Below are 16,640 nucleotides of genomic sequence, written 5' to 3'. Positions count from 1 at the left end.
ACCATCAGCATAAGAACACAACCTCAGTTGGTGCCATTTTTAATGATTAGAAATAATACATTGTAAAACAAAAAGTGAAAAAATTCCAGCGTGATACTTATAAACAAAGAACAAATAGAAAACAAAAATTTTCGGTTTTGCCTGATTTATAGTATTTATCATAAAACAGATCATTAGTCTGAGGTAATACCAGTATTAACTTTTTAATCCTTCAAGGACTGCTCAAAAATTAATAACAATGATAGCAATGCATGTTATGTTAAAAGTGAGACTTGATTATTAAATCAAGCAAAATCCTTACCCTTTTAATTAGGGATCTGTGGCTGCAGGTGTAAAACTGGAAATAAATCTACACCGTAGGAGCTACAGAACACCAGAGTCTTGTGTGGCATGTCAGTAAGAGTAAGCTGAGTATGTAAAAATCAGACATTTCAATACAGTAAAGACTTTGTTCCATAATAGCCCTTAAGAAATTTAGAATACTGTTAGTTTGCATAAAATAGCCAAAAAAACCCCAACTAATTCAGAAGTCCAAATTTGGCATGAGGTAAAACCATGTGCATTTATATATTTCATCTGCATTTTAGATTTAGTAAGCATAAAATTAAGCATGTTGACTGTAATGAATTCAGTCATACAAGTGCAAGTCTTCAGCTAGAATGTATTTTATGGCAGTTTATTTAAAAAATGTACCAGTAAATCATAAAAGAGGGATCATGTCCATTTAACGTTTATTGAAGTATACAGGAGGTTTTCTTTAGAATCAAATATGAGCATGAATATATGGCCAAACGTAAAATCTATCAAATTCAGTGAAAATTTTCTGACTTTAAATAGTAGCTGTAAGAATGACCAATATATATTCTTTGTTACAACCGCCCTCACTCTACAAGTAAAAAAAAAATAATAAACATTCAGTAAACATTCTTTCCTAAGGTAGTTTCCCTTATATATCAGTGATTTATCCATTTTTTGTATACATAACTTTTTAAACATACCAATCAGTGGTTCTCACAATTGAAAAATAAAAGCACAAAAAAGTTTACACTCTTGTACAGGTAAATAAAAGATCATTTTTAATTAAACTGTATATCCTTAAGGGCATAGTATAGTTTCAATTTCATTACCTATTACATAATTAACTTCTTACATACAAATATTGACATATTTGGCTTGTGCTTCAAAGCCGTTGTGTCTACAAAGTCCATGTCAATGCAACTCATGACTTGAAATCAGTGGGGACATCTTTACTGCTGCTGGGTTTAACCTGCTCGTGCAACATGGTCTCTTCTGAGCTTGCTGTGGCACTGCATTTTTCTGGGGAGTCATCAGTGTCAGGATCCAATCCTTCAGGACAGGGAAGTTTTAGAAGTTCTTCCCGCAGCTGAGCTGTGTGACGCTGGATACACAAGAACAAGTCAGAGTGGAAGGCCACAGTTAAAACAAAACTTTTACAACATTAGACACTATAAAGCAAAAAGAGGAGTAGGTAGAAAAGGCTTAATTAAATGTACTACTTCGATGTCTGGATCAACTTCTCCCCTATATTTAAGGTACTTTCATTTCAGTGACAGAATAATTAGCAAGATCTGCTGGGGACAAATTAAAGGTGGTCAACAGAACTGCAGCCAACAAGCGCATCACTATAAATGCTACACTACTGGTCCTGCAGCTGAGTCATATCTGTGTTCAGGGGTCTCAGCAGAAACTGGCTTGGACTTGGTAGGTCATACAGTCAAACCAAATTTATAAAGAATTCATGATGAGACCTGTCACAGAGACAGATATGCAGAGATTTGTATACTGATCACAGTAACTTTGTTTTGAAGACCAGTCACACTGAAAGAATGGAAGTCTGGCAATAGAAAAAAGAAGCCTTTCTAAATTTGGGGTTTGCACCTCAGGGGAAATAAAACCTCAAATATGAAAAACAATATAGCCCTCTTGTCTGTGTGGTCACAAAATACACAAATAGTAATACTTGGGTAGGAAGGCAGAAAATATTTTTATGGTTAGAATGATTCAAGTTAACACAGGACAAAACTGATTGTAGCTGACCACAATTTATTAACTCCTTGTCTACTCTAAAGCTTGTTTTCTGGCAAGGAATTGGTTGTAATACAACTTTATCATTAACCCCCACCCACCCTCAGAGTGAACAAAAAGAGCTATTATGACAGAATATTCTGAGTTGGAAAGGACCCACAAGGATCAAGTCCAGCTCTGAAGAGAATGGCCCACAGCGGATCAAACCCACAACTTGGGTGTTATACCAGCACCATGCTCCAACAACTGAACTCATCTCAGGGTCACTGCATCCAGCTTGTAGTAAAAATACTGAGGAAGTGGAATGCACACACATTGCCTCTCTTGACAACTGGGAAACTGAGATTTGTTACAAACATCTCACCTTCAGAGCTGCGGCATGATGGGACATGGTCCTGCCTACCCGTTTGTCACTGCTGTACTGCTGTATGTCTGCTATCCACTCCTCACACTGAGCCATGATCTCCACTCTTTTCAAGTAGAAGTGTTTGTGGATGACCTGCAAGAACACATTCCCAATGTAACATGGATGGAAGAACCATATACTTTAACAATACCAAATTTGCAAGACCTCTGTGGGTCTACCTGAATAGAAGGAAAAAAAGTCAGTATGAAGGTAATTCAGAATTGAACCAGACTGGAGATGAAATTGAATTTCTGTCCTCAGAGATTTCCACAATCCAACTGGAAAAAGCCCAGAACAACCTTTTCTGAATTCAGCTGATGCTGTTTTGCAGAGTTCGATAGTCTGGATATCTCTTTCAGTCTGTAGGAATCCACTGTTCGTGTGCAGTCTGCCATTTCAGCAGCCACTTGCCTTACCTGGGTGCAGGGCAAGCCAGTGCCAGAAATGCACCAGCAAAGCAAAGGGGAGAGCAGAGTGCTGCAGCTCAGAGCTGGATGTACTACACAGGCACGAAGCTGGGACAGGAGCAGAGCTACACAGAGACAGTGCTGAGGCTTTCATTGTTTCTGTCCCTGCCCTGTTTTGCTGGAGAAGCACAGAGCAAGCAGAAGCACCACGTCCTCCCCGTCACTAAGCACAGGCTGCCTGAACAGAAGATGTGCAGCAGAAACACTGCTGGCAGGAGGAGCACGGGGACATTACGCGCTTCTGCAGAGAGAAGGATCACAGCAGCTGCTCCCGAGGGGATGCAACCACTTTGCTCTAGGCAGAGGCAGCACGTTTGGGGACACTGGCATTCTCAGGCCATGGCAGTTGAGCTGCCCAGTTTGGATGTGAGCCAGTATTTGACTGAAGAGTAATTTTGGTATTGAAGTACATATTTGAGTTTAAAAAATCCAACCAATCAACACTCATACAAAGTTGTGAAATTCTACTTGGTGTTGGCTTTCTCTTACACAGTTTTCTGAAACTCTGAACGGTGAAGGCAACAATAAAACCAAAGAAATTTTATTGAGCACAGAGAGTTCTGGGCCATATTGCAACATAATTGGAAAAATAATTTTTCCCTCTAGAGGTTAGAGAAAATAGCTGTCTGTCTAAAGAGAAACTGCATATTGAAAGCGTAATTGACTTCAATTCTGGATACATTCCTTAAATCCATAATGGAGCTGGGAAAAACTCCCAAAGACTGGCAGTTTAGATCTCCTGAGCCTACCCATCATTTAAGATACTGAAGACAAGACTCAGATTTTAAGACAACAGATCTCAGGATCTCTGTTCTCAGACCTCAGTCTTCAGTATGAGTTTGCATTTGTCACTGAATTGCTCATCACTGTTAAGGTTTCTAAGATAACGGTACAAAAACCCCAAAGGTCCAAACAAAAAGGGAATCTCCCAAAGAAGTGCTCAGATAATCTGAGAGATGCATTTCCATTCGGATGGGGCAGTGGACGGACTCTAGCATTGTTCCAAAGCTGCCTTTTTCACATCAGCAGGGTGAGAGCTGCACTGCAGAATAAGAACACAATTACTGAGACTCTTTAAGAAAAGTGCAGCAACAATAGCTGGGATTCAGTTACCAAATGGTGTAAGACTGCATATCCTTCACTTCTGTGTACACGTGAGAAGAAATGTGGAGCATTATTGTCAGGGAGGCCACTGCTTTCTTATATATTCAATTAATTTAATCTTGCTGTGATTTGAGAGCACCTTTTGCCCAAGGGAAGCCATTACATTAGCTAGAAGAAAAAGACCTATTAGCAGAAGTTATTGGATTATGTGTCCAGATATTGTCTTTATCATGCATGGTCTTTTACTTATTGAGTAAAACATTTAAGCAGTAATTCTGAACCAACACCACCACCAGGTTTTATTTCATTAATTCAACATCCCTACATACACTGCACATCCTTTTTTACCCGCATGTGGATAAAAATATCTTATTCCACAAGACACAGTAATTTTAATGAAAAAAGGTTTTGCATTCCAAAGCATATTTTTTACAATATCAAGAAAGGGATGGGAGATCAACATCTCAGATGCCACATCCAGAAATGTGCATAAAATAATTAGGCTTTTTCAACATTTTATTATGCAAACAATTGAAATCATAGGTGATACTCCCAGATGGTTCCACGCTTCAACACTGGCAACAGCCGTAGTAGTTCAGAGCAAAATGTGGTTTTTTGGAAATATTTGCTGGTAATAGTGTGAGATGACTCATGTTTGACCAAACATTTTGTATTCATATTCATACAGATTCTCTTAGTGTTTCTTCAGCTTTTTTTCCCTTGAACTCTTTGCTGTATCTGTTCAAGCCCCTGATATCTAACTCATCTGCTTTGGGAAAGGAAGTGAACTACAGACACTGAGAAGTCCCTAATAATGAAATTCTTCTAAGATGCTACAGGTGAGCTTTAGTCTATTTTCAGTACTGTAAACAGTAAAATTAAGCAATTTGATTTATTACAATATTTGTTTTTAAGACAGCTTGAATGCATGAAGGTTAGCGCTGCTTTCAGCAGCATCAAGACAGTTGTTTTCAAAGGCACGGGTTTCTAGTGCAGATGCTTTGTGGACTTTTTTTTAAAGTATATTTCCAATTTGCATTATCTTGGTGTATCCAAAGTGTTTCTTAGTATTTACTTCAAATTGATGATCCGTGGGACAATACTGCCTGTTATTTATGCAGAGTATGGAGCATGGAGTGCCCCTCTGTAGGGCTGACCAACAGGTGTTACAAGCCATATAAAAGGCCCTGCTCAGTAACAGGAGTGAGCTAAGCTGAATGAACCATGTTTTATCCAACTGTGCACCAAGATCCTGTTCAGGTCAGTCCCACTTTGCCTGCATTTCTCTTTCCTAGAAGAGAATCTATGAAGTTTGGTGAGGCCTTATTCACTTCAGTCTCTCAAGTCAGTTGCCACAGGTTAAAACAGACACCTCATGCATGATCTTACCAAATATTTGCATTATTCTTAATGCTCAAAAAAGAGAAATACTGCCTTTCACAAAACCTACCTCCTTAAAACATGGTGACGGATTTCTCATTTGTTCAAGCATTGCCCACTTGACCGTTGCCTGTCGGATATTTCCATCATATTCTCTGGAGCTCTGGGTACCACTCGGAGTACCTCGCGATCGTTCGTAGCCTGGTTCATTGAAGTATGGTTCTGCCACCAGTATTAGGGACTGGACAGACACCAACACCTGTTAAGAGAAGAAACCAAATATTAAAATCGTGCTACTAAAGTATTCTTACAAATACACACAGCTCTGCTCACCTTGCAAGCAAAACCATTTCTGTGGCAAAGTGCTCCCATTTGTGATACAGGCTAGGTGCAAGCAGGGAACATCCACGCTTTCAAACCTAAACTGTCACTACACACAAAACCACCGAGTCCCGTGGCTGTGTATTTAGCTCAAACACTGAGAAAATGACAAATGTAACTTAAAACCCTGAAAAACAAACATATGGATATACGTAAAAGAAAGTATTTAAAGGAAGACACGTCTGATTGTGCCCTTTTGTGAAAGGAAGTGTATTTGTCAAGTTCTCAACAATTTTGCTTTTTTTCCCTGGTGTTGAGCTTACTAATTCTTCTAATTTTGAACTAGATGGAAATGAAAAAAAGGAGGTAAAATGTCATGTGAACCACTGAAATTAATCCTGATCTAATAATTTTTTTCTTTCAAATGAATGTTCTTTGCCCTTTAGTTTCAGATTTTACAAACAATACTGTGTCATATGCCAATGAAACAAAATCACAGTATTTTTCTTAAGATAAGGGAAAAAATCCTTTCAATACTATGTGAATAAAGCACCAACTATTCAATAATTAGGAAATAACAATTTTCCTCCTTTCTATTTTACTATCCAGCACATGTGTAAATAGATGCTTACATAAATTCAATGCATTTAACTACATACTCAGCTATTCCTAATAAAACCCAAAGAATTATCAGATACATAGGGCTCTTAGGTATCCAAATGTACAGGTACTGCATATTCATGATTTGAAGACTTGCTAGTTTTTCCAGTATTAAAAAGTTTGTCCCTGTCAATTTCGTTTTTTTACTAAATGAAGAGCAAGTTTTTGTTATGTATTTAGGACTAAGTACACCAGCGACAATTTTAGGGATTATAGTCCTGTGACACAAACTTCCAGAAGTGTAAAGAATTCAACCAAGGTGATTTGAACATGTATATTTCCTCAATTAGTGAAAAGTTGATATGTTACAGACCTAGGAATGGCATTTCCAGCACTGGGCATACTTAGGTGCAGATATACCCACATGTCAGGGCAGCTGTTCCTGGAACTGACTCTCCTTCCAGTCTAGGTACAACTTAGAGCTTTAAAACATCCCCTAATTTGTTAATTTGGATATGGAAGAAGAGTCCTCCTTTTTCTTGGTGGATGCAGAATGTACAGCTCACATCAGACAGATGCCAAGTCAGCAGCAATCTGACTCTTCTGCAGGCAGTGCCCTGACATCCACAGCTGTGCTCTGTGCTCAGAAACTCCTGGAGTTTCTCCTGTAGCAAAGCCAGCACAGAAGGGTTCCAGCTTCCCATGTTCTCTTGTGATGGTTCCTCACTCCACAGACACAATTCCAGATCAGTAACTTCTATCAAAGCAGCAGTCCAGGTGCCAGCTGAATGACACAGGTTACCCTCAGTCCCACCAACACCTCACAGCACCCTCAGTCCTTTAGGTGACGTGGCACTTTGCCCTTGTGTGCTGCTTTCATTACACAGATGGGCAGTCTAGGGCAGCCAAGTATTTATCCTGATGGACTGGACATGCAGCTGTGCAGTGGGAGATATGAACCAGCCTCCCTTGTTGGGCTCAGAAGGAAAATTAACCAGGTTTTTCTGTTTCTCAGGCTGGTGCTCCAGGCAGCTGCTGGTACTGTGTGCACCATCACAGTCTCCTGTACCTTGTCCTGCACTCAACTAGAAGCAGCCACAGTTATTTAGTGTTAAACCTTAAAATGTAGGTAATGCATTAAAATGTACAGAATGTGCCTCACAAATCAGGTTTCATCAAGCAAATGGCCATACAGATACCAAAAAAGACAGAATATTAATGTAGAAGTGCTAAGTCATGGTAGAGTGACTTCAGGGCCAAGGCTTTGGGTATCGAAGGTGATCTCTGTGGCTTTTACATGTCTCTGGAAGAAAAGGATTTTGATTTTTAAAAATTTTATGTTTTAAATATCTATTTTTTTAAAGTAGCTATGGTAGAGAAATTTGACACTGCAGCATTGGACTTTCTGGGCCTGAATAAGCAGTCGATACTTTGAATTATAATTCTAATGAATGAGAAACTCTATACTGATCTTCCAGTTTCACTGGGTAATAAAAATTAATTTCTGAAGTATTTTGGGTGGTCTGACAATAGTTCAATCTCTGAGCCAGAAAAAACATGTAGTGCTTAATTCCTTCCACGCAATTTATTTAGTTCTTCATCTGTTTTCTATTTAATAGTTGTAAAGTGTTTTTCTCTCAATATGGTGGGGATGAGAAAACTGTTTTCCAACAGTTTTCTTACTATTCTCAAAATGAAACATTGAAAGAAAGTTTATAATTTAAAACTTCCATGCTACATGTGATTTCTAACAATCAAATCTAAGATTTTAATGTAAGAAAAATTACTTCAGTGAAAATAAGACTCCCTAAATACTCATACCTTTCTCCACTGATTTTACAGTTGAAGTCCAAAATTGCAGTTCATCTCTTGATTAAGAATTTGGATCTTGGGAGACTTACACTTATTAAGGAAATGTTGGATACCTATGCCAACGTGATCATCTCTTGCTGATCTTGAAGCTGAGTGGTAGATTTGCCAGGAAGTTCCCTTGATTGTTCTGCCTTCCAAAGAGGAGAGCTAAAGGCTTTGCAGTGATACCAGCTGGCTCCCTCGGCTTCCCTGGATTCGTGGGGTTTGTTCCATGAACATGTGGGTCCAAGCAGCTTCAATACAGTTTCCTCTACTGTGGGTAATTCCTCATTCTCACACACCTCCCTAGTGCGGGCTCAGGGACAAGGGAAAGCAGGTCTTACCCTAAGAGTGAGGCAGAGGTGAGCTCTGCCTTTTTCATGCCCTTGCCAATAGGTTTCCTTCCCCACTGAGCAGCTGGAAAGCCTAAGGAAAATGTGTTCTTTTGCTGCCAGCATACTTATGAAAAGCTCTTCGTGTTCATCTTTATAACCCTCAACATTTTCAGTGCCATCTGAGCTTTAGTTTCCCTAATTTCTCTCCTGAATGATTGGTGAATGATTGGTCAATATCCTTTTATTTCACAGTAACCACCCCCTCCTTCCACCTTTTCTTGCTTCTTTTTGCATCTGACCTTAGGCAAGAGCTCTTTTTACCCACGCTGGCCCTCTGCCTCACTTGTCTGACTTCCACACACTGGAATAGACCATTCTTGAACTGATAAATCAGGAGACTGATAAATCTGCTCTCCAAGGCCAAATCCTGAACAAGCTGAAATCTGTTCTGCTGAAGGCAGTAATTCTATTATGCTGAAGCTGTGCAGTCTTCTAGGATTTGGAACAGAAATTGTACCTTGTGCTACATAATAATTATTCCAAACTGGGAATAAATTCAGTAACTGCCATAGGAAAGAAGCCATTGCAGGCTTTACTTTTACTTAATGTCTTTGCTGGTGAGTCAGTGCATGTCTGCGAAATAAAGCTGAAAATTATAAGGACTGCATGCCCTAATAAATTCTGCTCTAATGTAACACTAATTGTTATTGAACAGAGCATAGCTGCACTTCTATTCCCTTCATCTTTATTCCTCTACTCAGCTCACCTGCACGCTTAGGAGGAAGGCTACAGTCTGCACTAGTGTACTTCACTTTCTCATCTCTCAGTGTGGAACCTCTTTTGTCTTCACCATAAAAAGCTTGTGATAAATCCACATGATGAAGTCATCTCCCAGTCCTTTTTTCTTTTTAATTTTTGAAAATAAAATAAACTATTTGAAATCATCGGAGCAGAGCTGGTGCAGGAATAAGCTGCACACATGAACAGCTGCTCAAGACCAGACCAACAGAAATATTCATTAGAAAGAGCATTTTGAAGAACCTGTCTCCTCAGCAGTGTTCCTTTCTTAGCATTCAAAGGACATTTTCTGGACTTTTGTCTTATATATGCTTATTTGAAGATTAGTCTGGTTTAAATGTTCTAGAAAAGGAATCCTTAGGACCAAGAGACAACTTACTACTCCTAAGTGACATTTGAAGAGAAAGAAGAAATTGCTCACCTGCAAAAAACTTGATGTTTGGGGATTCCATTTCTCTTCTGGCCTCCCATGCCATGTGTTAAGTATGCTTAAGCACACCTGAAAAAGTGACATTGTTAATACCACAGACAAATATTAAGACAAAATTGTTCTGTGTGGACAGAACAGAATATTGACATTACATTCATTTTTAAAATAAACTTTTTTACAACAGCATTCTAAAAACCACCTTGTAGAAGGTGGTTTCTGTCACACAGACTATCAAGAAATTGGAATTATTCCTTAACTTTTGTGACTGATCAGGGAAGTTTATGTTGTTCTTGAATCTTATTGCGAAATGGAACAATCCAAGATGGGGAAAACAAAGAGTCAAAGCAAACAGAAGAAACTTAGAGGCAAGTATTTTCTAAGTCTTAAAAACTAGAGAAAGACAAATGGAGATAAAGTCTCCACTAGGAATTATATTCTGCATTCACATTAATAGAAAGCGAATGGAGAAGAAGAGACAAGCACTCAGCAAACCTTCAGCTGCAGCTGATATGAAGCACACTTAGTCCATGCAAAGGGTATTTCAGCTAGCCAGAACAGGTTTCTGACTGGTTCATTTAGCAGAAAATGTTGGAAAAGAACATTTTTCTGAGTCAAATTACTTGCTTTTTTGGTGTAATTCAACTCATAAAGGCTGGATCTCCAAAAATCTGCAAGACTATTTAGAAAGGAGGTAATTCCCACTTGAAAGTGGCAAATCCCTCTGCATTTTGTTCTGAAGACTGGTATTAAACAAAGAGCTTCCTCTGTACTTTGGGAGTGGCTGATCCATAAATTGGTCAGAAAAGGAAAAAACTGTTTTCTGTTTCACTTCCTTTTTACATCTAACACAGGATCCCAGCTGACCTACCTTGCCATCATTGTAGAGGTTTGGATTAAATCTCACGCTGTGGCCTCCAGTTGTTTCCAGATTCACAAGTGGAGGGGAATTTGGATAGTCTTGTGGGAAATACACATCAAATTCAAAGCAACCATTTGCATATGGGGTGTCTGCAGGACCAGTAATGAGAACCTACCAGTGTTAAAAAGAGAAAAAAAAGAACATTTAAAATCCCCACCCTCATATGTATCACACATTTGAGATTTTGTAAGTTATATGAAGCATTTTATTTCCACCTGCTGTGTAGCAGGAATTATTATTAGACCTCAAAATCACACACAGGCTGTTGGTCTCTTCATTCTGATACTGTGAGTAAGCAAAGCCCTCTGCAAACACTCATTTTCCAGAAAACAAGTGGAAAGCAAGAGAGAAAAAGCTGAAAACTCTTTCCTATTGGATGCTATTAACAGAATGGTTTTTTTCAAAATACAGGTCCAGAGGCAGTCAGTGTACTTCTCCATACCTACTGCCTGCAACTTCAATGGTCACATGTGAAGATATGTTTGGACCATAATGGAGCAATGGCACTAAACTTTCCCCTTTGGAATAGCTGAAAAAGAAGGAATCCTGTTCTCTGAAGATTTCTTGGTCAACAGAGCACTCCTGAGCAGATGGGCTCTCCCTGCCCCTGCCAAGCTGCTGAGAAATCAGACTCAGACTCAAATACTACCACTTACATTAATGCTGGACAGCAGTTAAAGTGGATGTGAAGTATTTCTGGTTTTTGCTAAGATTTCAGGCACCTTCCTGAACACTTCTATGCCAAGCTGAAGAGAGAATCAACCCAGCTTTGCTCCCTCACCTTCATGATGTCGAGGCGCTCCTCATCACAACGCACGAACACGCTGGAGGAGGAGGAGAGTGGCAGAGAGGTTGAAAGGGTCACGGCTTCCTGAGCCAGGCGCCGGGCCCTGGCAGCGCTGTTGGCGTCGCTGGCGTTTTTCACCTGAGACATGTAGTGGTAATTTACTTTAAAAACCAATTTGCCGTCATCGTCCTCGGAAACCATTTCAAATGTATCTGGAAGAGAAAAACATTTTAGTGCGTCAGGAAAGGAGGGAAGTTTGTAGGGGATTAGTCTTGGAGAAAGATTATGATCACTTGCTATACAAAATCTGCAGCACAGCTGCCAGAGGGAAAAGCTCCCACTTCCTACAATCTTCCTAACTCCTACTCTTGGCATACACTCCACAAACATTCGTGAGGAAAACCTCTTGCAAATACAACAGCAAAGAAATGTGACTGCAAATGCTGTCACTGCAACTCCAAAAATACTCAGCATGTTTTTGCAATGGTTTTATAGCTCTTTTTTGGATAAGATATTGTTAGTTCCTTATTAATTTTTTTGGTAACACGTTCTTTTTATGGCGTTATGACATTTTCCAAATGCAATATATTGCACTTCTTGAAAAGACACAATTAACTTTATTGCAGTTTCATTTAAAAACACATTTTGATTTTAATTATTTTCTATTTTAAAAAATAACATATATGAGCTTTATATACTGATAAATAAATAAATAAATAAATAAATAAATAAAGCCCATGTATGAACTTTAAAGAAGTCAAACATTTCAATGTAATTTGAGAACTGAAAGACTCACAAAAAATCATTACTGTAATGAAAATATGAACACCATCACATCACTGAATTAATCTGGTCCCTTGAATTACCTTAGTGCATGCTTTAAAACATTTCTTATTAGTTCAAAGAGTGCATGAGTTGTACCATTTTCCTCATCTGAAAATTATCAGTGGTCATGTATGTAAGACAGTCGTTAATTTTAAAATAATAAAAGATTCTCTTCTACAGAACACACATTTCTTCAGTGCCTGCTTTCTAAAACACACACATTCACACTTGTCAACCTACCAAACTGCAGTTTTTTCATCACAGCCACATACTTCTCTTCAAGGGATCGCAAAACAGACAAAGGCTTGGGCTTCACAGCAGCCTTTTTGGAGTATTCAGCCATCTTCTTTTCTGTTGTGTCAAACATGATGATTATTTGTAATTAACTATGTAATTCCAAGAAAAGCACAGCAAGTGTTGACATTTTATGGTTACATTCTTTCACAGAGACATCTCAAAACTCGGCTTCACTTAGGATATACAAATCTCTTTCTCACTACTGTATATCATTATCTGAACAGCTTGGAGTAAATAAAGATCATAATCTCAGCTTAGATATAAGTCATGACTGCTGCTGCTTCTTTGAATATTCTTTTGTTGTTTCTTTTAATTTATCTTTTTAAAATTTCAAATAGGAAGTATGACATATGCTTGTGTGGATGGCTATTCCCCCATGCATTCCTGGACTCTCCAAAATCAGGAGCTGATTATGCATACCATCAAAAAATGCACTCCCCTGATTCAGCTACTTAATCTTTAGTTTATATTGCTAGACAACCAGATGGTCTTTTGAGGTTCAACTCATGTTTCATATTTTAGTTCTGCATTCATATACCTAACGGTTAATCCAATTAATAAGATTTAGTTTCAACAGAAAAGTTTTATTACTGAAGGTCCTGTATTTTGTTTTCTGCCAAGAAAAATAATAATAAAAAAGGTGCTACATAATTGTGCTGGAAGCTGTGAGGTGTACTCTAATTTACTTGAATTATTCTGTTTCCTTGATCAAAACACTTAAAACTTCCACAAGGTTCCAACCACCTTTGAAAATGCAGTCAGCAGTTGGGGGCAGGAGGGAAGTGTTTTGTCTTGCTTTTAAGCTGATTTGTAAGTTATCTGTAAATGGCTGTAGAGCACTTAGAGAAGTGTTGGTGCTTCACCTTGGTTCGCTTGGCGCAGGCTGGTGGTCGCAGCATAAACGATCTCTGCAGTCTTTTGGATGTCTGGCACCAGGAGGGTCAGTCCCTCTGGCTCCTGATCCGAAGTATCTGGTTTTACTCCTGTTTTAGCTTTGTCTTTTTTAGACCTGTATGGGGCAAAGAAATAGGATAGAACCTGAGGGAATATCTTTCAACCAGACATACAGTATCCAGTGTATCTGTCAACAGGGAAAAATACCAAAGATAATGGATTGAGACTAAACCAAGCCTTCTGAAATGGAATGTGTCTCTGTACCTGCAGGTCCATCACTGAATGCAGCAACCAGCAGTTCCAACACTGAACATGCTGCCTTTTACAAACAGATGTATGAGCAGTGAAAATATGAACACAAAGCCAGCAATTCCAGTACAGCAGTTTCTGCTCCAACATTTCAGGCCTGCCCTTCAGGCTGACCTGATGTCTGCACACCTTCACATAGGATTAGGAAACCTTATATAAACCATCTAACAAATACCATGTCATGAATATGCACTTCATCCTTGCAGGTTCTTGTGCAAAATTAAGTCCTAAATAGGCGACAAAGTGCTCCTTCCTATTATACAATACACTAGCAATTACTGAAAATACACTAATGGTAAAACTCTAGGAAACCTCCAGTAAAAATTCACAGCATGTAGATGAACATCAACCCAGGCACTACAGGACCGTGGGTCAAACACAAATTTGGTCTCTCTCTGCAGTTCTTTCCTGGGCTACAGAAATGTAGAGCTTTTATTTCAATAAAGAGTTTAATGCAACATAATTTTAAAAGCTTTAAAATATAAAAAGCATCTAGGTTACACTGGATGTTTATAATCAAAGTATTGCAAATCAAAATGTTGATTTAAACACCTCAAATTTTTCTAGTTATTTGAAAATGCAATGCACATTCAAATGCATTTGCATAACACCGTTGCTTGATGGAAGCTAGCTGCATTGTAATCTGAGATACATTTAAATCTTTAGATCCAGACAATCCAGTCCTTACTAGCATAGATAGACAACTGCTGAAATGAGGACAAGGATATTGGATACTCATGTAACCTAAATGTGTGTATCTAGAAGCTTCTGTGTTTTAAGAGCCAGCATAAATTTACACTGTCATCCTGCAAAACTTGGGAGATTTTAATGCTAACAGAACCCAAATTATTTTACAACAATTTCTATACATTTGCGTTTCAACAGCACTTGTTTGTTTTGAGACCCAAACAAGTTCAACAGCCAAGATAAAGTGGCTTTGTCCTTCTCACTAGCAAACCAAGAAACTATCTACATGAGTAAAACAAGCATTTTCATGTTTTGATATAGCAAACGTATTTTGCCCACTAAAACCTTTCTGTGTTTTAATCTAGACTGAAATTGTGCATAATGAATGACTCTCTAAACTATTCAGTAGAGGTGATTACAGTAGTACTGAATATGGTCTCTGAACTGTACCTAATCAAATGAGAGTATCCCTAGAGAGCATTAATAACAAAACACATTACTGTAGCATGGTCCATTTTCCCTGTTCCAGATTTAATCCAAAAAGATGTTAGCCCATGGCAGACTTCAAGCTATTCTGAGCTTTCAGACACTCAAACTTAGGAAGAATCTGAGGCATCACAGCCAGCCCCAGGTTGCATTTGAGGAACACTGCATGACAAATAAGCAGCAGCTGCATCTCTCATTCATACTTTTCAATCCTTATTATTGCATTTTTCCTTGTGGAAAGCTAGGCCAATATTTTTCAAATAACCTACTAAGCACCTTCAGAAATACATATTCAAACCTACTAAACTTCAGTGATAACCTGTTTTAACATCATGCACATGCTAGCAGCTACCAGTCCCTAGAAAGGTATACAGATTTGGTCTGCCTGCTATTGATGCAGAAGCCTTAAGCCATTTGCTGCAAAACCCTTGGAGAAATACTGGCTGAAGTAAAATGTCAGTGGGCATTATGCAAGAGAAAGATGTGTGAAAAGCAATACAAATGTGCTTAGTGAAGGTACCAAAAGTAAAATGAATTCTTATAAATTAATTTTCAAAACAGTGCTCCCGTGGCCCTTTTGTCACCCACTTGCTTTTACAATTTGGACCACTTGTTTGGTTTTCCTCCTTCTACTTGGTCTTAGAATCAAAAAAATCAAGGTATTGGCCTCATTAAACAAAATGCTTCACCACATGCTTAAAAACAGACACAGTGAGTTACTGACAGCAACTACTTCAGCAGACAAGGAATATATATTAGTTGAAGCAGCAGGGAAAGGAGACATTTACTCAAATGCAAACTTTCAGTACCAAAAATATTATTTCCTCTTGTTCTCCCTGCTGTCCACAACACTTCAGCACTTTTGAACTGTATTCTTGTAACATCTCCTGTGCCACCAGGTAAAGGAGATTCTGTCCACTGCAATCACAAGCACAACAGAAAACCCCTGCCCTGCCTCTCCTCAAAAGAGACTTTTGAAATCCTGTGTTTGCAGAACAGCTCTACCCTGACAGCTGCGGTTATCTGGGGCTTGTGTGAGGGTCTACATTATCCAGCTGCCACACCTGGGGAAGAGCAGTTTAGGAAGCGAAATGCAGGAATAACACAAACTCAGCCACACCTCTGCCCCATCCAAGTCTCATTTTTTGACCTTGACTCTGCGTAATCATGGATTTCAGCCAATTTCTTAGTGAAGACAAGATAGCTGGTACACAAATTCCCAAAATTTGACATACTGTCTTATCAACATTCAGCTTCCTAACAAAGTGTTCCTTGTATGTTCTAATGGTTAGTTAGGCTAAAGGTAACCTTTACCCCCACTTCTGGGAACAAACCAACTGATATTGCCATAGCATGCAAGACTCCTACGAATGATGACATCCAGTTTTTTCTTCCCCCATTTTGTCTTCCTACCTTTATTTTATTCAAAAGAACACCAACTCAGTGTGATCCATCCTGCACAGTTTGTGAGATCACAGAATCACAGAATGGTTTGGGTTGGAAGGGACCTTTAAGATCATCTCATTCCAACCCCCCTGCCATGGGAGGGATACCTTAAACTGGATCAGGTTGCTTAGAGCAACCATTCCGGCCTTGAACTCCTGCATGGATGGGGCATCCACAGCTTCTCTGGGCAACCTGTTCCACTGCCACACCATCCTGAGAGCAAAGATTTTTTATCCTAAAACCTAATCTAAA

At 38.9% G+C, this 16,640-nt stretch overlaps 1 protein-coding gene across 5 annotated transcripts in view; it reads right to left on the bottom strand.

Moving 5' to 3' along the window:
• Nucleotides 1-23: 23 nt before the first annotated feature.
• The window catches only part of BIRC6 (baculoviral IAP repeat containing 6), a 173,497-nt gene continuing 156,880 nt past the window's right edge, over nt 24-16,640 (bottom strand). For all 5 annotated transcript variants that reach the window (XM_064414806.1, XM_064414808.1, XM_064414809.1 and 2 more), the window contains exons 67-74: nt 13,430-13,575; nt 12,510-12,620; nt 11,439-11,656; nt 10,607-10,768; nt 9,730-9,807; nt 5,474-5,662; nt 2,411-2,545; nt 24-1,399 (exon numbers count right to left, since the gene is read on the bottom strand). In XM_064414806.1, coding sequence (XP_064270876.1) covers nt 1,220-1,399; nt 2,411-2,545; nt 5,474-5,662; nt 9,730-9,807; nt 10,607-10,768; nt 11,439-11,656; nt 12,510-12,620; nt 13,430-13,575 — 1,219 coding nt within the window. In that variant the 3' untranslated portion in view covers nt 24-1,219. The remainder of the gene's footprint in view (nt 1,400-2,410; nt 2,546-5,473; nt 5,663-9,729; nt 9,808-10,606; nt 10,769-11,438; nt 11,657-12,509; nt 12,621-13,429; nt 13,576-16,640) is intronic.

The sequence above is a fragment of the Passer domesticus genome, chromosome 3 (genome assembly GCF_036417665.1).
Source record: "Passer domesticus isolate bPasDom1 chromosome 3, bPasDom1.hap1, whole genome shotgun sequence".
NCBI lineage: Eukaryota > Metazoa > Chordata > Aves > Passeriformes > Passeridae > Passer > Passer domesticus.
Note: the sequence above shows the minus strand (reverse complement) of the source record. Positions and strands in the feature narration are given on the sequence as shown.